Source organism: Magallana gigas, chromosome 3, assembly GCF_963853765.1.
Source record: "Magallana gigas chromosome 3, xbMagGiga1.1, whole genome shotgun sequence".
NCBI classification, from domain to species: Eukaryota; Metazoa; Mollusca; class Bivalvia; order Ostreida; family Ostreidae; genus Magallana; species Magallana gigas.
The window spans coordinates 6,802,964-6,829,122 of NC_088855.1; the positions used below are offsets into that span (position 1 = coordinate 6,802,964).

Below are 26,159 nucleotides of genomic sequence, written 5' to 3' on the forward strand. Positions count from 1 at the left end.
TCGATATCATTTTAATTTTCTTTTAAACTACATGCTGATCAGATAACTGTTGTCATTATAAATATACATCGTTTCATTTGTAAACTCGGGATCAAAACTTAGTAAATGTTTTTTCTTTTTCTTAAAAGAACAAACACTATATTATAAATAGATAAGTTTTCCTTCTTGATACTGGCACAGCTGTCAGTACTCTCAATACTTTAGCATAAGTGTCTAAGCATCCGGTTGCGTAATAATTTTGGTTACATTGGTTACATTACATAAAGCATAAAAATATACGCTAGCCGACTCCAATTTTTTCTTTAATTATCTTCCTGAAACTAAAATCTCTTCTAAATTGTTAGAACCATTAGAATGGTTACTTCATACATATATTTGGGGGGGGGGGGGGGGGAGGGGGCGGGGTAATCAAATTAATCATAATGTTCATTTTTTAAATTCTCAATACTATGTTGATTGAATATTGCAAGAGACATTTGAGAGCCACTAATCATTAAAGTAAGTTTTTATAATTTCAACCTCACCTCTTCGGCTCAGGAGAGCGGGTGAACCTTTCTGGTCATGCCCAAGCCTTGTCTGTTGTCGCGATAACTCTTCACTTTTTCATTTCCTTTTCACAATCAATGACCACTGAGCTAATTTCAACCAAACCTTATACAAAAATTCATTAAGCAATGTTTTTAGATAATTAACTAAATGATAGTGTTAAAGAAAATACGTTTGGATTCTAAATCTAGGTTCATCCTCGAAATAATTGGATAAAAAAAAAAATCAAATATATTTTGTGAAATTATAGAGGAAAGATTCGAACATTTTCTGTAGATACACGTAAGTTTCAAATTTGTTCCCTACCCCTCTGCTGGTATATGTACTCCTGATCCAGAATTCTTTACTTCAAAATTCATATGCGATGTTTATGTAGAAAGTGTATTCATATTTTGTTTCGTGAAAAAAATCTTCATCGTCATCATCATTAAAAAAACAAAAATATTTGTCAAAATCAAACGTGGATAGCTCGTCCACAGTATCAACAGTCAACTAGTCCAATAACCCCACCTTAAAGTTTAGTGCCCTCTGTCGAAGGGCGTTTGTGAGATTTTATACTGGATGGAATAATCAACTCCGAACACCAGTAGTATAATTTTATTTCTAATTATACTATCTCAAGAAGTGAAAAGATTCTCATAAAGAATGGGATGATAAACCCCTGGTAAGTACATAAAGGACTAAACTTAAAGAAGCAAATTTAATATCATTAATGAATATTTGAGTACCAATCTCATAGTGTAAGATAATGACGACAAACTTTGCTGGACATTAATTAATCATACGAAGCAGATGTTATTCACAAAAACACGGTTTTAAGAATAAGTATTTTCTGCTGATGACCTTTCAGTACTTTTGAAAACGACATGCATGCACCTAACTTACAAAAGCAGGTCTAAAGAATAATGATCATCAAGGTTTGTCCTTACTTAGCATAGGCGTCGGAAGTCGGAACCGGGGGGAGGGCTGGGGGGGGGGGGCTTACCCCCCCCCCCCCACTTTTTTTGCAAAGTTAAACTTAACCACTAGGCACATAGCATCATAGAGGGTTCAGCCCCCCCCCCCACTTTTTCTCGCATCAAACATAATTGTTCCTAAATGTAACTTGAAAGGAATAAAGTATTGATAAGTTGGAGTCGTAGGTAAACTAGTAGCGCCCCCCCCCCCCCCCTCCCCCCGGATTAGAAATTGAATGATTTAGTAATTTGGGGAAAAAATTTGTTTGGTAGGTACCAGTTTTGGGAACTATAGGTAAAGTCCCCCCACGGAGTAGGAATGTCATGATTTGGGGGGGGGGGGGGATTTAATGGCAGTTAAGAATTTTTGGGGGACTATCGATAAATTAATCTGTAATTCTGTCACTGCCATGTGCCAACAAACTTTTAACTTTATTTCTGAAATAACTAATATAAAATTGTGTATGAGCTAGTATACAAGGAGAGGATTTGATTTACGTTTTGATTTAAGTCCAATACTTTTTAATTCTTATACAATATTCAAAATTTTGAAGCGTGACTCAGTTCAAGATAAAGCTTAAGACCTTCTGAAATTGCAGAAAATTACTTTACAATTACTTTTGCTTCTAATGCAATTCAGCGTGAGTTTTCAGCGTGAATTTTCAACACAATACCTTTATATGAAGAGTACTACAGGTACCTTGAATGGCTTAACAGTTTTTAAGATAAAGCATATTCTGAAATTAATGTCATACTTTTTTTTCAAATTTGTCTTAAAGATTCTGTAGAAAATGATTGCAAATCGATATTTTTTTCTTCAGAACTAATCTTAAGATATCTGAGTTACCTCGCATTTAACACAGAAAAATATTTTCAACTCTTTCATGGTTGTATACCTCCTTCCCCACATTTAGTGTTTATTTTTTTTGCGGTAAGGTACTAGTACTTTTATAAATAACATTTAGTGGGAAATGGATCATAATTGATAGGTTAGTTTTTTTTTCTATTTAGAAAAAATCCTGCACTACGAAGAGTCATTGAATTTTTAATGGAATAAAAATATTTCCGAAAAGGAATTTTATTCAGAAAAATATCAATTTTAAAAATCAATATCCTACCTCAATTTAATGTCCTTGGAGATTTTGTTTGATCCAATTTTGTTTTTGTTTTTTGGTTTTTTTTTTAGAATTTTTAATTCCCGTACAAAATCAGGAAGTCAATAACCTCTTGTAGTAAGTATAATATTAACCTTAAAGGTAATATTTCTCACCTTTCATTAAAGAAAATAAATACTTCATTTCACAGCTTTTAAAATAAATAAGTTCTAAAAGTGAATATGAACACATTTAGCAATGAACATGTTATGGAAAAGATGTTTTTGTGTTCGTAGAAAAGTAAGAAGAAAACACATACACTAGTTTTTATAATTCTGTTTACTTCTTTAATCTTAATTTTTCAATCAAAATAGCTCATTTAAAAGAGATTATTGCTCTTATTTAAGAGATCACCGTGTGCTCATCCCTTGTAAACAGTTGAGTCAATAAAGGATTTAATACCATTGATAACAAGAGCTGGACAAGATGGTAAGGTAAGTCTTTGCGTGTGAAAAATGTTGCAAAATGGAAGTAGTTGGTCTCTACATAGATCAAACTAAAGATTTTAATTATAGTATGGTTTTTGTGACATTGACCTACCAAACATTAACACTACATGTTTTAATTTCTTTATAGAACACTAAAAAGAATAGTTTTTAATCCTACTCAGTCGGTGAATGTACATAAAAGAGAGCTAGTTGAAAGAATAAGAATTGTATCAAAACGAAATTCAAACCTAAGGCAGAGCATAAACACGATTTTGGTTTTACTGTGAACTTCATTGAATCTCGAACCATTCAAAAGTATAACATTCCCACACTTGTTTTCACTCCTCACATCCGAGACCTGATTTGTTTTCTCCGATTTTAAAATCCTGCTGGAAGATCAATAGAGCAACTGGTTTAGCGAGCTTTATTCAACTTAGCCATGATAAATTGTTTTCAATATTTAAAGTTCTAAATCAGATCGCTTGTGATTTATTTCCAAAGTAACTGAAAAGATAGAAATTCATTTCAAAAATAAACATTTGCTCCTTAAATTCTTCTTTATTGAAGTGAAGAACGTCACATTAAATATGTTCCGCATAATAGAGGAGATCTGTTAAACTAATAAATGTCACCAGAAATTAATGACAGCACGACAGAGTGACTAGGGGTATATATTCTTCCTCTGAAGACATCCAACCGTGGGAAACTCATACCGTCATTAAACTAGCTTTTCATAAATTTAAGATCTCATTACCTCATGGGTTGACTTCATCGTTAATCCTGCAATGATTACACGTTAATCCGATCAAAAATAAGTCATCTATTCTGCCCGACTATAAATATTTACCTGATGACTTCATATATTCCCAATTTTGATGATGGATTGATTTTTGGTCTTTGTCACATAATATAATTTTAGTGACATGTTATAATAATTTTCCTGATAGCATTAGGATTGTTTTATCTTAATTGATATATTAACTTAGACTAAAATATTAGCAATAATTTCAACAGTATAGATTTTTTCCCATGGTACACTTGTATCCTAGGACTTTCTTGAAGAGCTATTTGCAACAATTGTTCTAATTCAGATATCTGTATGTGGTGCATGTACGATATTATTTTTACGACATAAGATAGATAGATAGATAGATAGATAGATAGATAGATAGATAGATAGATAGATAGATCGATCGATCGATCGATCGATCGATCGATAGATAGATAGATAGATAGATCGATCGATCGATCGATCGATCGATCGATCGATCGATCGATCGATTTAACCACCATGTACGATATTATTTTTACGACATTAGATAGATAGATAGATAGATAGATAGATAGATAGATAGATAGATAGATAGATAGATAGATAGATAGATAGATAGATCGATCGATCGATCGATCGATCGATCGATCGATTTAACCACCATGTACGATATTATTTTTACGACATTAGATAGATAGGTAGATAAATGATACATTTATGAACATAAAAATCATGAAGAAAAATGATATTTCATTAGGAGAAACATTCTTTCCTATGAGTTAATTTAAAAAAAACCTATGAAGATGGGATAATTCACGTAGGACTTCGAATTTCAAAAGGAGTTTACTATAGGACTGTGGAATCTGGACAGAATATTAAATTCCTATTGGAAAATAACTTGTCGGAATGATATTTCTGGAGGTAACTGCTGTTATCCGATAGGAAATAAAACTTCTATAAGATTATACGAAAATCTATAAGATTTCCGAAACATTTATTCTCCCATAGAATTGTTCATAGGATTTTAGTTGGTAAATACATTGTATTTTACCTGTCAGGTGAGGTATACTAAAATCAAAAGTGATTATATACTATATAGGTTAAGGTCTATCAAGAGCATACGGTATACCGGGTATATTAAAGGATTTTTCTAAAACTGCATCTTACATGTAGATGGTACAAAATTGCCACCATTGTACTTGAATAACTATCCGACACACTGTTGATATTAATATAACCTTTTGTAAATAATTAGATAAACAATAATACACTTTTGGTGCTCGGTATTGAAACAAGATGATATCGGGAGTGGCTCAGCGCATCTGAAACTTGAAACAGAGAATGAAAACAACATATCACATTTCGTTAACATTTACTTTATGTAACAAATAAAAAGTGTAGAAAAAAATAAGAACCAATTTTAAAATCAAATTCATAACTCCCATTCAAACAACGACATGGCAAATTCTCTCATATAAATTAAATAAATACCATTTAGTTAAATAGTTACTTATAAATTCATGCCACTAGTATGAATTATTTGCTTACTGACGTGTATTTCTTTTGCTATGATAATTTCCTTCATTCCATCATTAAACACCAAAAAAGCATTCTGTTGTTTCAATTTCATTTTTTACAATGACAATTAATATTTAGCTGAACAAACAAAATTGAATAAAAATTTATTGATTTAATTTTTGACATGTTTTTATTTTGTATATTACAAATCGTAATAAATCGTAGTCTAATGTTTCATATTTTTATGGAAAGAACTTTATAGAGAGGTTTTTCATATCAGCATCCATCTTCGATAGCCAAGGGTTGACGATCAACTCCGCTCCTTACCTGCTAGATCATAAACCTTTGGCTAGCAAAGATGTTGTTGAGGAGCGGAGAGGACCGTAAACCCTTGGCTAGCAAAGATGTTGTAGAGAAGCGGAGTAGATCATAAACCCTTGGCTAGCTAAGATGTTGTAGAGGACCGGAGTAGATCATAAACCCTTGGCTAGCAAAGATGTTGTAGAGGACCGGAGTAGATCATAAACCTTTGGCTAGCAAAGATGTTGTTGAGGAGCGGAGAGGACCGTAAACCCTTGGCTAGCAAAGATGTTGTAGAGAAGCGGAGTAGATCATAAACCCTTGGCTAGCTAAGATGTTGTAGAGGAGCGGAGTAGATCATAAACCCTTGGCTAGCAAAGATGTTGAGGACCGGAGTAGACCGTAAACCCTTGGCTAGCGAAGAAACAAAACTATGCATGTAAGTTTCTTTTTGAACATTTTTTTATATCATTTTCATAACACTTTGCATAATAATGTTTACAAAGTTTTCATCATTTTTATATTAATTGCCATAATGTACAACACCATTTGTAGATGTTTTAAAGGAAGAGAGATAACCAAGTATTTGGTTTCTGATATCTTTAACTTTTGTCGATCAAACATTTGGTTCTTTTTTTTTACTTTTTAATTTTTTTGCATGTTTCTAACATACCTGAAAGACGAATATCAAGTATAAGCCATGTCGTACGAAAATGTAAACAGTGTCTTGCTTGTTATTGTATACAGCGATGGAAACAACCATACAGTCTTCACAGATTACATATATATACTGTATTTTTGGCCATGCTTAGTTGTTTGACACTAATTATTCTCTGAAGACAAATACTTTGATTTAAACCCCACAGACAACGAAATAAGCAATGTTTTAAACATTGAACATTTTTCAGATTAAGTTTTTTTACAAGAAAAAGATTAAGATAAATTATAGATAGATAGATATTTTCAAAGTATATATCTTTTGATTGTTTCTGGACAGTCTATTTAAATTGTTTTACGTATACAGATATTATCCAATAATGTGTTTATAAAAAACAATATTAATTTTATCCTCTCTCATCTTCTGTTACTGTTTGAGTTTACTAAACATTACAGCAAGTCCTATAGTACATTATAATTGAAACAACCTTAAAATTATTTTCATATGATCGATATCATCCATATGTTAATATAAAACTAGATACATATGTAGATAACATATTATTTGTCAGAGATGCACATTTTCTAATCAATTCAAACATGCCGTATATAAAGCATTTTCCTAAAATAACTTAATATCTTTCGGACGGAAAGTAATTTTCCGTTAGATATGTAGAATTTTTTACAGGGATTAAATTACTTCCTATGGGAATTTAAATTCCGAATAGAATTGAATACTGATAGATCTCCTGTAGGTAATCCTGTAGGAAATCAAATTTCAGGGAAAAATCTATTTGTCAGAATTAAATTCTTAAAGAAAATCTATTTAGCATATAAAAATAAAAATGCCTACAGAATCCAAATATCATACAGAGTTTTTAGTGAGACTTTTAATAATCAAAAGAAATCGTTTTCTTATTGAATATTAATTTTCAATATCTCACCTGTCAGGTGAGACACGCTTAAAATAAAAGTGGTTCCATGTTCTACCATGACAATAACCATTAATTTGCATATACAGAAGTTAAGTAATCTTCGCCATAGTCGGGTGTCAAAATGCCATCTTTGCGTTGGCATACTATATGGCATTATTACAGTGTTTTGTATGGCAGTATAGTTTTATACAGTAGCTGCAATGATCTGTTACTTGGAAGTTTTGAATTGACTTGAATTTGGAATAAATACTTAAAAGTACTTCATAGATGCCCCTGAAAATAAACTGTATGAAAAACGTGCGACAATGCTAGAGTTTAATCTATTTGAAAACACAAGCTTTGTCGAGGAAGATTTGTTACGTCTGGGATGTCCATCAAATACGAGACAAATGAAGGGTTGAATGGCAACAAAACAATTGTCAAATAGAGAATAAACTTAAATGGCGAAGAAAAAGACAGGAAGGTAGTCCGACAAGATGAAAGTAAACATTGGAATTACTGACTAGGTTTTGTTTCAGCGCCTTTTAATTGTAACCATAGGGCCAGGAGTGCATCGCAATCTTTGAGTCTATCGTTTCATCCAGTACTCCAATTTTTCTAAAAGTAAACAAAAAGGTAGTGCCATTATTTTGATTTTATTTTTTCTGATTTAATTTTCACGAAATTTCATTTAATTTTTGATTTGGAAGAAATATTGTTAAAAGTACAAAGGGACTTTGACACGATTTTAGATCAAAATTTCATTTTCTATTTTTTATGTAAAAAATGATTAACTTGCACATTTTGAATGATTGACCAAAATTTGAATGTTAGAAGTCAAGTTATAAGAGAGATATAAGGGTAAGAATTCATTGTTATGTAAACAAAGCTCGAGTCTTATATTTGTTTACAAATAATGTTAAGTATGAAATTACCACTTTTTTGCAGAATGACTCATAGAAAAAAAGGTAAACTCATTCAATGGGATCATAAATAATATTATCAACAGAAAAAAGCAACATTTGAATGAAACTTGCACCAATAAAACAAATATGTAAACATAAACAAGGCTCGAGCTTTGTTTACAAAACAAAGAATATTTCACTCTTTATCTTGCTTTTAACTCAATATCTGACTTTCAAATTGTGACAAAGCATTAAAAATACCCATATCAACCATTCTAAAAATTGAAAATGGATTTTTTTTTAATTTTAAAGCTCAAATCGTGTCTAAGTCCCTTTAAACTAGCCATCCTGTAACCAATTTATAAATAATAAGCATATGAGCATGAACATTATAGTTAAATAGCCGTTTGCAAGTTGGAAATAAATATGTTCGCTTTAAAAAAAACCAAGCACACTGTTTAAAGCACTTTTTATTTACACATAGGACTTAAGTTTTATTTTCATGGATTATTTAACTGAATAAAGACTTTTCCTTGCGTGTTCTGTCATTGAACTCTTCATAAACTCATCCCCTGCCCTTTAACACTAGCATCTCTAAATCTTTATTAAGTTTTCAACCCGAATGCGATTAACCGATCCCGTTGACACTCTTTCTAGAGGTAAATAATTGGATGATAGTAAATTATGTGTTAGAATATTTCATTTTTATGGTCTTTATTTTTCTATATTTCTAAAGCATGTTTTCAATAAACAGAAGATTTATGATCAAATCGCCTAGAGAAATCGTTTAATTTGAAAACTAATTCCAAATCCCAGCGTGTTAAGGTTTTTGTTACTTTAATCATGTTTTCTTACTAACCACAAACAAGTGAAGGTTTTCTAACTACATGTAAGTTAACGAGTGAGGTCATCTGCTTTCAGGACGTGGTCCACAACAAAAATTGAAAGGAATGGTTAATCAGAAGTAAATAACATATTTTAAATTTAATCAAAAGTGTCAGAATTCAACACATTAAATTGCGTTTTGAATATTATAACTTATAACTATAACATAAACATGTGCAATTGTCGTTTTGAAAAAGGAAGCCCATAATAAAAAATTGCATAGACAGAAGATTTAAGTCATATCAAACTCACTGAACGTCTCACTCATTGTCAGATATAGGAGTGAGTATTTTAATAGGAATATGGTTTTAGTACAGAGAATAGAAAAGTGCTCTCATTCCGGTATTTCATGTAGCGATATTTAATTGTTAACTCTACCATTATCGCATTTATCTCTGCCACTTTCCTTATAAAACGTTTTGGGGTTTTTTAAAGAAAAGGGCGAATTCATAGATACTAAAAACTATATGAGTGGATTATGCAATAATGTACTTCTAAATATATAAAAGCCCGATTTAAAAAATACAAGAAAAACCCCAGACACTTTTTTACCGTGATAAATTATCTGTATAGTAGCAATAAACAACATAACACGTATTTCAACCATTTCAATAGTCCATTATTTCAATGTTTCAATTCAAGTATTCCGTTTCATGTTGAACCCCCTCTCCATCCCCCAACCCCCTAAAGTCGCCGTTAAAGTGCATCCACAATAGTACTCTTGTATAAATGCAGATGATCCCTGCCCTGGCTCGCGACTGATATTTTCACCGTGCGCCGGTGGATACGACTCTAGGTTTGTTTGCTTTCAATCTGTAGTCAGCGAGGCGTACGCGGTTTTATGGTCCCAATATATCAAGTGGCGAGTAAGTGTATGTTTTGGCGTTTCTCACGCTCTCTTTTTGCCCCTTGGTTTATCATCTACTGATATCATACAGGTGAAAACGCAACTCAGGTAATTTTGTCTCCGGTAAAAGGGGCGGGGTTTTCCCACAGTCTCATACCTTGTCGGTCGCGTGCCAAGCAGTTCACCTGACGGTTTGGTGACACTTCACCGAAAATGCCTTTACACACACGCCAAGAAATTCCGTCACACGAGCCAATCACTACTTTCTTTACTTACGTTGGGCCGGACTTTGTCATTGAATGACAACGGCGATGTTGATCTGTGTATACCGTAAGCTTTCCCACGAGTCCCATCTTGCGCTGATATACCAAAAGTGACACCGTCAGCGAAAGGACAGAAAGCAGACGTGAACGACTGTAACAGTACCTGTACATATGGAGGGTTCAGAAAAAATCCCCGATGTGTCCTCCACAGCATCGGAAACCAGAAAAGTAAGTTTGAATTGAAAACTATACTCACACGTGCGCAAAAGTTCATATTATTTAATTTCAAGTTTAAAAATGTGTAAAATCTCACAAGAAGTAACCTTACTTTTAAGAAAAATTGATTAATGTCATTAAACTTGATGAATTTTTTATTTGTGATTTTTTTAGAACTCGAAACCTGTAATGGAAAAGAAAAGAAGAGCGAGAATAAATGCTAGTTTGGCGGAATTGAAATCCCTTTTATTGGATGTAATGAAATCTGAGGTAAAGGGGGAAAACCAATTACGTGTTTTGATATTGTAAAATAATGACTTCAATTACATGGTACGATTCATACATAGAAAACAAAATTTAACACTTTTAATTAATTAATATGACTGTTGAAGTCTTTAATGTCTGAACGGAGAAATTTATTTTTTTTTCTTTTATACTTTAATTGAGGTTAAATAAAATTCAAAACCTTACAAAATATATGAAGATTTCATTTCGTTCTCTTTAGGACATTTTAAAGTAAAAATAATTTCTATATCTTTAAACTTTTTCCCACGATCTTGGTGTTTACCTGAGTGTCATCTCGCGCAACGTTCCGCTAGCTGTAATAGCTAAGGGCCCTTCTGTTTCACCCCACCTGATAAAGTGAAAAATCAATGCTTTTATTCGTAACAGGTCCGTGAAATTGAATCAAAACCAACCAACTAAGAGAGACCACAAATTTGATTTCCAAACCTTATGTAATGAAACATATAAAATGAAATGCCCCACGTAAATTTTTTTTAAACAAAATAACACAAGAAAATTTTGATTTGGATATTCTTTCAGTTTGGAGATTTAATCGGTAATTTTTTGTTTTTTGTTTTAAAAGGGCACTCGCCAAAATAAAATGGAGAAAGCTGATATATTGGAAATGACGGTTCGTCATCTACGGCAATTACAACGACAACAGTTTTCTGGTAAGTTTAGAGTAACTATCAACAATGATAGTATTATCTAAAGAATTATTTCAATAATGATGAATTTGTTATCAAGACACACCGACTCTAACATTTTTCTGTTTAATTTATTGTAGCATTAAATGCCACGGATCCTGTTGTGATTAATAAATATCGACTTGGCTTTAACGAGTGTGCTAGTGAAGTTAGCAAATACCTATCCAATACAGACGGATTAAATGCAGAATTTCGAGCCCGACTTTTAAATCATCTGGCAAATGTAACCATGAATGTAGAACCGGAAGAAAACAAGGATTTGTCACCAAAGTCTTCTACCATGAACAGAACTAATTACAATGCTCCTTACCCTATAAAAACAAACAATTTAAACGTCGTTCATTCCAACACCGGAAGTCCTTTAAAGGTGAAAGGGAATCCTGTTCAAATCTCAAATAGTATAGCAACAGATGGTTTACAAAATTTTGAGAAAAATAACAATACACAGAAACTAGAAAATGTGGTCTGTACTGAACAAAATGTTACTTCAAAAGTAATCCATGGTGTTCACACTTTCCCAACACAGATGTCTTCTGGAGAAGTTGCATTCATTATTCCTGCAGCCAATATGTTGCAGTACGGAGCAATACCAAATTACGTCATCCCTGTAATACAGCCCCAGGGCGCCATTCAGATCGCCACCTCGTCCAGTAACATCATTCAAGCTCAGCAGACAATGCCGATCGCATACTCAGGGACTACATCTACGCCTCACAGCATCGTTTCTTCTGTGGTTCCAAATACAAGCTTCATAACATCCACAAACAACACTATGAACCTACCTGTTAGTTTAGTATCGTCTGAAAATGGAGCTTTTGTGGTACAACATCGCGAGCAATCTCCCCAATTCACGTCACTTCCTGTTACAACTAATCATACGCAAGTCACTCACGTGCAGAATATTGACTTGTCTTCAAACAATAATAACAAAGTGAATGAAGGGGAATCACCATTTAGATCCCGTGGAATAGTGCCTTCTATCGAACCTCGGAACCCACCACGAGAACTAGACAAATCAGACCCAATGTGGAGACCATGGTGAACTCACTAAAGAGCCAGCGTTTCCTTAGCGCTACATATTAAAATATTTTTAAGACACTGTGAAAATGTTTATCATGGAATAGTTATGAAGTTGTCTTAAAAAATGGGAAATGTATATGTTTACTTTTTTTCAAAGTTAACATCTTACAACTTTAAATGCTTTTATATTTAGTGCAATGTGTTCAATGAACTATTACTATGCAACACTGTGATATTTATATTAAAGTGCTTCGATGTCAGTTTACATTATGGCTTTATTGAGGAGAATGCATTTTTAAACTGATGAAATAAGTTTCATCATTCTATTTGTCCTCCAAGAAAACGCATTTAATAAAGAGCCAGATATAATACATTTTGTTAGGTATTTTTTATTACATCTTTAATGAGTAATTTTAAAATGTCACAAGTCAGGAAAGATGCCATATTTGAGAGTGACTTTTGTGGCATTTCACATTTTGTTGTTATGGTACATATAAATAAATTCACAACTTGCCATGCCAAGTCACAGCTCCCAGCCATAAAACAATAACCATTCAGTTACATACACGAAAAGAAAATTAAAACGATGTCGGAGTCGGGCTTTTTTGGTAAAGAATTTGAAGTTGATTCAAAGGAAAATGACTCCTGAAATGATATTACATGACATTAATCGTTGTAGAAAAAAATTGTACAAGAAAAATCCATACCAAGTTTTCTCGCTATGAACATAATTCGTGCATTATGTTTAAACGCGATTTTATTCTTTACTATTTTGGTGAGGGTTAAAGGTCGTTGTAACATAAACCTTCGACTTAAATAGTTTGCTTCCAAACGCATATCACTCCGAGATTTACAACAGTTGATTTACAATGGAACATGTCAGTTAAAGAGAACCAGTGCCAACAGTGACAAATTTAACGCCATTTCTGTTTTAAAATTTAAAAAGTCAACTGGTATCAGTAATCGTTATAAATATTTCATTTACACATTGAAGATTGATTCAAAGAGGTTCTTTAGAGCCGGTGTGCCTTAAAATCAGATTAGAAGATATTGAGCTTATTGAAACTTTAGGTTAATCATTACTGGCTAAAAAAACGTGAATCTTTTCATAATATTAATGATAGTGATACCAGCCAGAATGAAAAATCTGATAAATTTACAGTTTTTAATTACTTTTTCTTTATATTATCAAGTAGAAAGACATTCACAACGTGTTCAGTATCTTACAGATACAACCGAGGACATCGGTTAGAAGCAAGAAACCTTTGGTTTGAACAGCAAACGCAATAAAGTGTCTTCTCGTCGTAACATTTTCAGTTGTGTTGTTACTTGTCCCTCTGTTGTCTCGAATTTTTCACTTTTTTTATGCGTAGCTGACAATATTCTACCTTTTTAAATTAGAGTCCATAATTATGTCTGGCTATTCAAATGTTTAGAACTTGTACATTGTATGGTTTGTTCTATCATTTCTGTATTGATATCTGCTGTGCTTAGATGAGTAGCCTAGCCCTTAGCTCAACAGACAAACAGGTTTTTACGGAGGATGAGGTCACCGTCTTTGTCTCTTATCGCGACATAGATGGTTGTACCCCACTGTTTTTGGATCTGCTCCAACACATGATGATATCTTTTCAACTGTGATTGCAATGTCTGATAACTTTCTCACGGAATTAAACTACAATTATATACATCGTTAACGCCAAGTGTTATCTGATCAGCATTTTATTCCATTATGTAGTTTTCTCTTCAGCTGATATGTAATAACATCCCAAGTTTGGGTGACGTACATAGGCAAGAACCGGATCTCCTTCTTATAAAATGATCTTTGTGATGAACATATGTATGGTTCTTCTAATGTGTGAGCAGCACGTCTAAACCACGAGTCTGAGGCATGTAAAGAATTATAAAGACGAAAGAAAAACGTTATTGTTAAAAGACACAAAGAAGAGACAATCAACTACTCTAGATACAGTATGCGTACAGTCCCGAATTAAACTTTCTTATTAGATGAATATTTGAAACAATTTGGTTGTAAGATATACTACTCAGTCGAAGCGCTATCTAACGCTGATTGATAACAATAAAGCGTGCAAGCTTTGATATGCAATAAAACAGGACTTTCACGTCAAAAATATGATTAGTTTGTCCAAAATATTCCCTTTTGTAAATAGAATCAATATAAATAGGCCTCTTTTCTCTTTGAAGTTCTGATAAACAAAGACACAGAGTGGTCAGTCTGGGGGCAAAGGTTGTCCTGAAGTGTCCCGAGCTATGGAGCGGAGTGACCCGACATAGCCCCCCAACACAGGGCTCTGGTCAGCTCGCTGTGGTCAACAGAAAGGACTTTGGTTTTTTTTTTATTTCTGCCAGGTGCTTTTTTTAAATATCAACCTGAGCCACAGTGATGGATAGAATAAAAGTGAACTATCCTAAATTCCGAGAAGTAGTTCACATGATGATGATCTGCAATTTTTTATATTTTGTAAAGTAATATGTGTATATATGCGTGGTTTCAAATTTACAGGTGTCAAATTAATCTGTCTTTATCTTCTTTGTTTCGTTGTTTTTAAAAATAGAGCTGATGCCATAACACATCTATGTGTAAAAATATACATACATTTTTTAAACAGGTGTGCAGGTAAAGACTTTTTGCTCTGTACCCCAGCATCGATAATTGTTGAAATGTGGTATTTGAAATAGAAAACACTAAACGGACAAACAAAGTTGTGGCGATTAAACAAATGGCAACATTTACATTTTTATGACAACTTTTACAGTTTATTGTTCTTAAGGTTGTCTACTTTTCATTTAAATGCGACAACTGGCTTTTTTTCTTCCCAATGATTAGTAGTTCTCCAAACATGGGGTCGACAGTTGGGGGCCTCTCCAGCCAAGATTAATGATTATTTGGAAAAATTTGATGTACATATATTATTCCTGGCAGACACTGGAGATCAGAGCGCTTGACACGACGACCTGTTCAAAAAACTCCAAAATAGTCGTTGTGTCGGGTATATAAAAGTGGAGGAGAAAGTGTCCTTTGTTCGGCAAAAGACACGTGAAGGTCGCAATTCGTCCCCGTGAAATAGAAGCCGCCCTAAGCACCATTTCCCAGCGTGGGAACGTATGTAGGTCCGTATCGGGATACAGATTCAAACAAAGATACCTGGCAATTCCGCCTTAAAAAGATATTATTACCTTATAATTCGGATGTTTTAAATTTCTTATACATAGCAATTTAATCGTTTCTATTGCAATTTTATCCTTTTACTTTGCAACAAGATATCCGAGCGACCAAGATAAATCCAGGCGAGAGGCTTATCTCTGCTCGTAACTGCTTGATGTGCGCATGCGAAGATTAACTTTAAGTAAGGGTATTTTTGTTTTTACACCTTTGATAATGATGTTTCTGGGATCAGGTTGCAAAAGAGGGCAAAAATGCAACATATATCTGGGAGTTATCTGTGGGACAGGTCTTTTGCAGTCGGGCAGCAGCGTTGACTTTGACAGGCATACCTGCGGAGACCATTTGTGGAAGCATGCCTTGAAATGTTCGTGGTAATTCAAGCCAACGAAAGATATGGCTACGACTGTAATTAATTATGTTCTGAATATTTATTTTCGCTACTCTCGTGCGTATTCAACAGAAATTAATATTTTTTAAGAGACGCATATGTGATTATATTATGTCTGAATATGGACGAAATAGAAAAGTATCGATGTTTTATTGGTTATTATTGAGCTTTGAACTTCTTTACCCGTATATTTATTGCATACAATGTAGATACGTGAAGACAAGAGCATATCGTATTAGATAATTTGTTTGCTACAATGTTTCCAAAACGCTGTTTATCATGTTTATCTGTAAGAGTGTTAATAATATAATATCATAAGCTCTTCAATACTCCAATGGTTTTCTTTAAAAATGTATACTAGTATAGCTTTTGATATTCAACATGTTGTATGTGATGGTTTGGTCTCATAGTTCAGTCAGTGTATAATTTGATGTGTTTGTAATAGTTGTCTCACTACTTTGTATTCTTTAATAGTTTTGTTATATGTGTTTAAGTAATTTGTATATTTTTTGCTTTAACCACCTTCCAAATGAAATAACTTTTTTTCTTTAATTAAAGCATTTATTTCGATGTAACCTTTTATCTATTCATTTCGCTGCATACTTTAGATTAATTGGCATTTTGATTTGTTTGAAATTTATGCATTTCAATATTTTGTACTCTTTTACTTTTTTTATTTTGTTTTCTATAATTAATATGCATTTTAATTCTGTGTTGCTTTTATTTGTTTATCTCTTTGCAAACACCCCTATAGTATTTAAGCATTTAAATACCTATCTAATCCTGATTGACATTGATTTCGGTACACATAGCCTTTATCCTGATTTATTTTCTCTTTGCTTCTTAGCATGCACGTTTCATGTCGTTTCATTTGGTTGGCCTTTCCTCCTTTTTCCTTCTTCCTCAGGAGATTAACCTCGAAAACCCTTCCGCTCTCCTTTCGTTCCTTTGTAAGATATGGCCGATTAATCATCACGTGTTTTCTTATTACTGTTCTTATGTTTTTATGATGTTCCTGTGTAAATTTTTTGTTGGTCAGTTTTGTTGGCTAATATATGCTCAAGACCATCAAGAGACGTCCATTACACTTCAACATGCTTGCTTTTAACATACAAACTTTTATTCAATATTTTTTATGTTTAAAATAGTTTTTCGTAACCATCTTAATGCCATGTTAACAAAGTTTAAAACATAATATTTATTATAAGGCGGGAAGACAAGCACTTGGTAATTTTTATACATTCATGTATATATAATATTTTAAAATTGGATTCAAACAACATTATTTATGATTATGACAACATTGAATTAATATATGGCACTTTCTTGGCATAATGCATGCCCACCAGGCCCACCATGGTTATCTGTTGTCGGACAAAATTCTATTATTTTTTTTCCGTTCTTGCATTTTTTTTTAATAATAAAAAGTTATTTTATAATAAATCATTGTCTTGGCTTAACTTTTTGAAGTTGTAGTCTGTAATTTCACAAGGCTTGCAACTGCTTAAGTTGATTAACCTTGCCACTTATAACGAATGCACCGGAAAAATATTTTGAATAAAATCTTTGACACAAAATAATTAACTATAAAATTAATCTTCAGTGTCAATATTTTCTTGTCGTACTACCAAGCTGTGTATGGAGTATATGGGCAGTTTTATAAAAGAAGATAACACTGATGATTGAATTGAACAAATCGAAAGGGTGGGAAAATCAAACAAGAACTGAATTTTCAATATTATCGCGGAAACTTTAAATCAACATATCAAGAGAGAGAACGGGGTAGTGGTGTTTACACAACGTCCATAAGATGTTATCAGAGTACCTTAATCTCCTCGCAAGCCCCCGTCTGTGCTGGAACAATGCTGAAAAAAGACCTTGCCATTTTACAGTCTAATAAATAAGACATACCAAAGCACCATTGCGGAGTTTGTTCAGCCACTTGACGAATTAGAATGGACCGAGACAGGGACCTTGAGACTTTGCATTCCATATCGTTAGGAATATCATGCATACACTATATTTCATGTGTTATTTCTGTGTGGTAATCTTAACTGAAGAAAATGAATTAGAACATAAAGTATTATAAAGAGATGTAAACTGGTTCTATTTGACCACCATGCATTTCAATTAATATCCATACCATTTTATATTTCTATGACTTGATTTATAAAATTTAATTAATCTAAATTGATGGGAAGGAACACATAATTATTATTAATCGTTCTCTCTTTTTTTGAATTTGTAAATGTATGAATGAAATACATGTTGTTTTTCTTTTATCGAAACATTTTTTTTTTTAAACATTAGAAACCACTTAAATGAAAAAAATATCTACGGATTAACGAAAACCACGTCCTCTCTTATTTAGAATCCGTGATGTTGCAACACTATCATGAATATGTACATCATTGCCCTGCTAAAAAGATTTCAATTCTATGTATTTCCAATTGCAGCGTAGACTTTTTATTTCAAGTTTGAAAACATGACGTACTTGCTAAATATTGTCCATTTTTACTATATACATGTCTATATTGCTTGAACTTAAGCCGAGTGTAGAGTGCGCTCCATCAAAGAACAAACGAAATGCAGAAGAAATCGGTGTGTTCTTTGGAGTGATTTCGTAATTAGTTGTTTATTATTTGATGTACTAAGAATGTCTTGTAATTATATTCATTCGTTTTCAGGCAATGCTAATGTCATGAAATCACGAAGGCGAGACTAAATTATGTATAACAATCTGTAACCAGCCCCTATGGGCCGTGGGAAAGTGGTTCTTTTTCGTTTGTGGTTAAAAGTTTAATAAGTAAAAATATAAATCAAGACATTTCTTTTCACAATTACCATTTCAAATTACTCGGCTATAAAGAAAGTGAAAAAAACGTCAACAGCTAGAAAGCTGACATGTTCAGAATATGTTATTTATATAGAAATATGATTTTAAAGTTGTCACAAAATGACTTCGTCGTAAAAAAAAAAAGTAAGATATGAATTGCTGATGAAATCACAGTTACTCTCTATTATTGATATTTTCTTCATGGTATACAGGAAAATTGTATTAAGACAAAATGTACTTTAACAGATATCTTCATCAACAATTAATATGATCAGCGACTGTTTCTGAAGATAAAGGTACAGGACACGTGACCTTACCCTACAACAATTTAAAAATCATATCAGTGCTTAGAACAAGGGCAATATAAGAAGGAAAGGTTCGACAACGTTACTGTATTATTACACTGTATCCTATTAGGTACCACCAGATCAAGGGGAATGCTCTCTCTCTCTCTCTCTCTCTCTCTCTCTCTCTCTCTCTCTCTCTCTCTCTCTCTCTCTCTCTCATTGGGGTCTTTTGCTAGAAACACCTAGAAAATGATCGAAACATTAAATTATCCAGCTTGAAGGAATTGGACGAAAAAAGACTTCTTGTTTCCGGACAAGGCATTGTTGGTAAGTTTTCAGATCACCGCGTCTTGATGTGGAAGCCCAGGACGAAGATGACTGATAAATGTGCTATACTGAATCTACTATAAAACAAACTGAACCCGGTTGTGTGGGGAGATGTCATTTATCTACAGTACAGCAAGATTATTTCAACTTGCATAGTTCAAAAAGTTAAAAAGAAACACAAAAGTGTTTTAAACAACGCAAAAATAATTTCATAAATCAAATATGAATATAAACATGCATTCTATAAAAAAAAATGATTTATTGTATTTTTCATACCGTTATAATGTAGATAGATGGAAAACTTTTTTTTTCATTATTGAGTCATTTTAAACGTATATATGGGTTCTTTCTTTATCATTATTTCGCTGTACTTGTATTTACTACCCATAGAGCTATTATTATACATCATTTGCTGGAAAGGACACTTAGGATTTAAGCCTGTGTTCCGAATCGAGTCATCAATGAATAAAATAATGGAGAAATGAAAGCGAACCTAAAGACTTACAAGTACTTTTAAACATTTTTTTCGGAATATAATACAGATAAACGTGTACTCAAGCTAAAGTACTCTTCTTATAAACAACTTAAATCTGGAAGATTTAGAACTAAAGTTTACTTTTACAACCATACTAACACAAAGTGTAGTTTAACATTGAAAATGTGTCATAATCCAAAATTACGCAAAGAGCTGCACATATAACACCAGCATGAAGTGTGTTGACATTAGAAGATTTCAGTGCGTTCTTGGCCTGTCCTAATAAAAACCTAGCACTTAAGATCGCATAATAATGGAGTCTAAGTACCATCAGGACTGTAATTAAGGTTAATGTCTCTAGTTACTGACAACTCAGTTCTTGTAACAGACAATAAAAATGAAAAATGGAGATTAATTGTCCAAATGAGGGTCTATACTAATAAGTCAGGAATTTGAAACAGGGTGAAGGGATCGTCCGTGTAACACATAGCCCCATTGATCATTATCACTAATTCTCAATCACTTAATCGAATTTCAGGTATGTTTACACTCCGTAAACCAGTTTTGTTTCTTGTAAATATGTTCTAAATAACTGTTTGAATTTATCTGCGTTCCTAATTCATTTTTGCCAATTTTCTGATCAATATGGTGAATGACTCAAAAGAGTCAAAGTATGAACGTGCTCAGCACGTGTTAACACACTGAATGGCTACTGACACTCTGGTAGGCGAGGGAAGAGTTTGGGAATGACCGAGTCCAAAGGGACTATCTAATCACACAGGAACTTTAACCTTTGGTACCCAAAAGATAAATTGTCCTTCAAACTACTTTTACATAAGTGAAAGTCAAGAGTCTGCCTAATGCTAGGTCCTTTTTACTTATAGGGCTGCAAGATTACCTCTTTTTTTAAATACAGTGGAATATTAAAAAGGTTAAGCCATCCTTGCAGCATTTTTTGTGAAGAAAAAAAAATCAAACATGCTGCAGACACCTCACTTGCACATCACATGCATTACGTGATGTTTCATTCGATAATGATATCTCTGCTTCAGATTTGTATGATGTTATTCACATTATGCTGAAAGAAAGAAAAACGTTTGCAAAACCACCATTTCTCTATAAAAAAAACTTCACACCGGGAAATATTTTAGAGCTTTTTAGGAACCGATTTCGGAGATGTTACAAAGTTCAAATCAATTAAATTAAAATGAACATGATTTTGGTGATTGTAAGGTTGTATTTTCATTGGATTTCTTTAAACTGTTTCTTAGATCAAAAGAAACACATATCCTTGAATAGAAAAATGATCACGCGCATGTATTGAAAACGAACAGCATAAAGAAAATGATTTGCTATTCCAATAACTGTTGAAGTTATAATTTGACTTTAACTTGACGGGCAAAACAAAATGAAATACAGTAGTTAGAAATATAAAAAACGGACATGAATGCTTAAGTTTCTGTTTGATTAAATCTAATTTGATTTCTAACATGAATTGATGTCCAAGAGAAACGATATTGAAATTCTTTTTTTTTCTTTTCTTTTTTAGCACGTTCTACCTTTAATAATTTTGAAATATCAAAGGAAGTTTTACAATACACGGTCATCATTCTCTTGTTAAGCGCGACAGCTACATTGATTTCTAACATTCAGACATGGTTTAAACTACGGTAATAAATAAATTTATTTTACAACCTTATCACAAATCAAGCCATTTAAATGGACATATTTTGTAACGTGGCAAAAAAAATGAAATTCACTGAATCTTTATGCTATAAAACCAATGTGTGACTCTTGGAAAATTTCTAGCTATATATACATTTGTAGTGAGCGTTCCTTCCGAACATTAATGCAAATTCTACAAATGTGATTTTTAAAATTAATTATAGGCTTGGGTATGGTTACTAAAAATTATATGTTTAAAAGGCCTTCTTTCGTTAGTCGGGTACAATGTATGGTGGGACGCTAATTATCAAATTAAATTAAGACATTCAATGATTAAACGAAAGTATATGTTTTTATCGTTTTCAGTTTTACCACTCAGTATTAGAATACTGTCCAAGGATTCAGTCCTTAACAGGAAGTTATTCATTATTGATAGAGTCTTATCATAGATGGGTGGTACTGAATGCATGTATCGAAATAAGTATGCTTATTATTCTTAGGAAAAATGCCTTTTAGTAATTTGCTCCTTTGTACATGTTATATATTTACGCATTCTTAATACAAACATTAAGTCCACCTACAATGTAACAATAATGCTGTATTGTTGTTTTGGCGATCAAATGGAGAGATCTGTATTTTGAGTAGATTGACAAATAATCATCATATTTAGCAAAGAACTCCAAACTCATGGACCTATGTAACACCTTTCAAACTTTCACTTCTCTCACAATATTGATAAAACAACATATTTCCAGTTTTCATTTTCATTTCCTAAGCAAAAAGACCTCAAACCCCTATCATCTATTCAGGGTCGTAATTTAGCCCAACGGACAGGACAGACACACAAAGTACATTTTAAGCGCATCAACTAAAGGATTACAAATGGTATCCTACTTAATGTCCGGTGCCTCCAAAATGCACTGAAACTAAAATTCGATTCAAATCTGTACCATTCTCCGTTGGATCCTTAAACACCTTGTTTTTCAAATCATATAAGATTCTTATATGTCAAGTGGTTAAGTAAGTGCATGTTTTCTTTTTTTCTCACGCTCTCTCTTTGCCCCTTCAGTTTATTATCAACTGATATCATGCAGGTGAAAACGCAGCTCAGGTAATCTTCTGGCAGGTAAAAGGGGCGGGGTTTTCCCACAGTCCCTTTGCTGGTGAGTCGCGTGCCAGAGAGTTCACCTGGCGCTGAGGTGACGCACAGATATTTATAACTCATAACACACGACAGAAAAATTCCGTTACACAAACCAATGATATTTCTGTGACTGTTTGGGGCAGGGTCAATATAATGAATGACAACTAAAATACCACGTGTACGACCATTTATAAAATTATACATATTGTCTTTCTAAAACATCCAGTTAAAATCCAAATTAGAAAAAAAGTAAATTGTTATAATGAGTGCAAGGTTGTTTTTATTCACACGTCTAATAACGTTAACAAAGTTCGCTGATCAATCACCAGGACAAAAGTTTCCCTCAATGTAATTTAAGGCTCTGTGCAAAAACATCCGAGATTACTGCTTTATACTATTTACTATTTCGATTAAACGGTGTTGGGTAATTGATGTAACCTCTAAGATAAAGTTCGTACCTTCTTATGCTAACACTCATGTAAAGCTTATAAAGGCTGGCGTTAACGACTGCAATTAAAGACAACCAGAAGGGAGGCCTAGGTAAAGAAATCTTTTCATCTAAAGGTGTCAGAAACAGATAAGACAAATACTCCTCTCTCACGAAAAAAGGACATTTTTCCCGAAGTCTTTAAAAAAGCCCCCGGTGACCGACACTCATATGTAGAAGAGGGTCCTTTTGAAATCAGGCACTGTAAATGTTTCTTCGGAGACATCTCTAGCAAGTGCTAAATGAAAACTGAGACTCGCACAGTTTCGTTTTTTATAAAAAAGGAAATTAATTTGAAATAAATAATAGACCGTTGGTTTGACATGATAAGAGATGTCTCCTAGATAGGAATATTGTTTGCTTGAACCCTTCTCTTGTCTGAATTTCGCAGATAATTGTAAAATGCTACAAAAAAGTATAAAAACTCAAGACCTTCTTAAAATTTAGATACATTATTTATAAATTTTAATTAACATTAAACAGAACTGTTCCAAAATTCACTTCAATATGATAGATGCATATTTAAGAAATTAGTTGAAAATGTTTTGAACTAATGGTTACATATAACTAGAGAGGATAAGGCACCATATTGCAAGGTTGACCACAAAACACAAAAGTTCTTAAGAAAACGCGCGTTTTGTCTCGACAATGTCAAATCACATTTTACGGTGTTTGCACTGACATAATGTTATTCCAAAAACTAAAACATGTATGAAAAATAATATACAAAAACACGTGTGTTTGAAAGCAATTCAATAAAAGAAGCTTCTGCATAGAAATGTCACATTTATTCCTTTTTTCACCAATAAAGCAAGCACTAGCTTATGAATTTTTTGTCTCTTAAGAAACACAAATGTCAAGCATAACGAGCACAAAGAAAGTTTCTACTTTGTAATACTAGGGAGGATTGTATATAACTTCGAGATGTTATCTATATTTAAAGTATTGCCAATAATGAATACTTATCGTCTCAAAAATCAGATATGCCTTAACTCATTGTTGCTTAACTTGCTAATTTGAATAGAGAAATCGTATTTCTTACAATATCTGTTGGATAGGCAGTCTGCTTGCGTTCTCTTATCTGACCATCTTGGCACACGTGGTCCTCTCCTTCTGCAATGTCAAAAGCGCCAAACTTCAAGGATACATTTCCAATAAACTGAAAAAGGCTAAATTGTTCAATGTGAAATCTGATACTCGTAGATGAAATCTTTACATGTCATATGCAGTTCACTTGTCGTTTTTTATTACTTTGTTTAGTGAAAAATTGAAACATACTTACAAGGCTAACAGAATGAAAAAAGATCTGATTTGAAATCTGACATTTCCTTCGCCCTTTGTCCCTTTCTTAATTGCATAGGCGCTCCCTCGTTCATTTTCCAATCTAGTTCTTACCAAAGCCTATTTAATAATTTTCAACTACACTTTACAATTTTGATCGAGTTGCTTATTTAATGTTGGCAATATGACAACATAATTGATAAAAACTTGAATATATTGTTACGCTTATTGCAATATGAAAATTTATGATACTTTATATTTAAAAATGTTCATGGACGTAGAAAAAATTTTGAAAAGAAAAAATGCACCAGACTTCAAAACTTTTTACAAATAATCCCTATTACATTGAAACTTTGAATATATTCATGTAACAATACGTATTATTATACTTTCATGTTAAATACTGAAATCTGATTGGTTTAGACACAGTTGATAATCCGTTCTATTACCCTCAGCGTAAGCAACACACTTAGCAACCGGTAACACAATAAATTGTTACATGCGCGTAAATTATGCGCGTACGGTTCGCCGTGGAATTCACGTCATTTCTATATAAAAGTAGTAAAAACATCTATAAAATTAAGACATTCAGTATAATAAAATAAATAAAGCCTGTTTGGGAGGATAACAGTTGAAATAGAGACCCCTCGAAAACCATTGTCAACCTCCGCTTCGCGTCGGTTGACAATGGTTTTCTCGGGGTGTCAATTTCAACTGTTACCCTCCCAAACAGGCACTATTTATATAATGTCTTCTTTAATGATGTTTTTTTTTTTAAAAAAAACATATCGAAATAGACATTAAATGATTTTGTTAAAAATGATGAACATATGTTCATAAGGCAATTAAGCATAAAGAAATTGTTCCCAGTCATTTAGTGGGTATAAAAACTTACGTATTTCAAAATATCAACAAAGAGTTGAATTGTTTTTGCATTAATTTGTTAATGTTATATTACCAAACAAATTGAAAAGCTCATCAAGTTTATCTTCATTCTTTTTAGAAAATTGAAATTAAATTTAATTTAATGGGTTCTTTTTTCATTCTAACATAATCTGTTAACATTTAATTGGCGTATATGTACATGTATATTATCAATTCAAATGCATGTGCATTTACAATAATTGAACTTTAAGTGGAAACGGGTTATGTAAGTAATGGTTTTGATTATCTGCAAAATATTTACAAGATACCTAGGGACTTTTATGTTTAAATGAATACATGTAGCCAGAGTTTTGCTATCTATTTGTGCCTGGTATAGACGGGTTTCACTATAAAAAGTAGAACAAACAACACATGTGGCAGTTGCTTTCAAAGGAGAAGCATTAAGCATTTCAAATGATAAATTGCATTTGTAGTATCAAGACTGGCATCTACATTTGCTGTCGATTAAACATTAAAATGATATTGAAAGTTGCGTTTTCCAAACTGCCTATCAGGCCAATTCCGATGGCCGGAGGAGCATTTGACACATTAAGAGACTCAGATAGGGTAGACTGACCGTAGATAAGGTAGGATGGACGAAAGTAGTCTGACCCACAGGATCTAGATGTCTGTCTGTGTTTTTTTTATTTGACATTTCTGTGTATGAACTTTAGGGGGATGCATGGTTCAGGTATAAATCAACGTCAAATAAGATTTTGGAAGGCTGGATCATAAATAAGCGTGATAACATGAAGAAATCAATGGATGTACCTGAAAATCAGTGG

General features: G+C 32.9%; 1 protein-coding gene and 1 long non-coding RNA gene across 2 annotated transcripts; one reads left to right on the plus strand and one right to left on the minus strand.

Annotated features, from left to right (window-relative positions):
• Positions 1-5,164: 5,164 nt before the first annotated feature.
• Positions 5,165-11,222, minus strand: LOC136273576 (uncharacterized). Its single transcript, XR_010711745.1, has 3 exons — positions 10,930-11,222; positions 7,770-7,863; positions 5,165-6,088 (listed from the first exon to the last, which is right to left on the minus strand). It is a non-coding gene; the product is annotated as an uncharacterized lncRNA (long non-coding RNA).
• LOC105321711 (protein hairy) lies at positions 9,561-12,742 on the plus strand. The gene is made up of 4 exons (XM_011420126.4): positions 9,561-10,373; positions 10,536-10,631; positions 11,230-11,317; positions 11,434-12,742. The coding sequence occupies exons 1-4, from the start codon at positions 10,317-10,319 to the stop codon at positions 12,393-12,395; spliced, it is 1,203 nt and encodes a 400-aa protein (XP_011418428.3). The 5' UTR covers positions 9,561-10,316; the 3' UTR covers positions 12,396-12,742.
• The last annotated feature ends 13,417 nt before the right edge of the window (positions 12,743-26,159 follow it).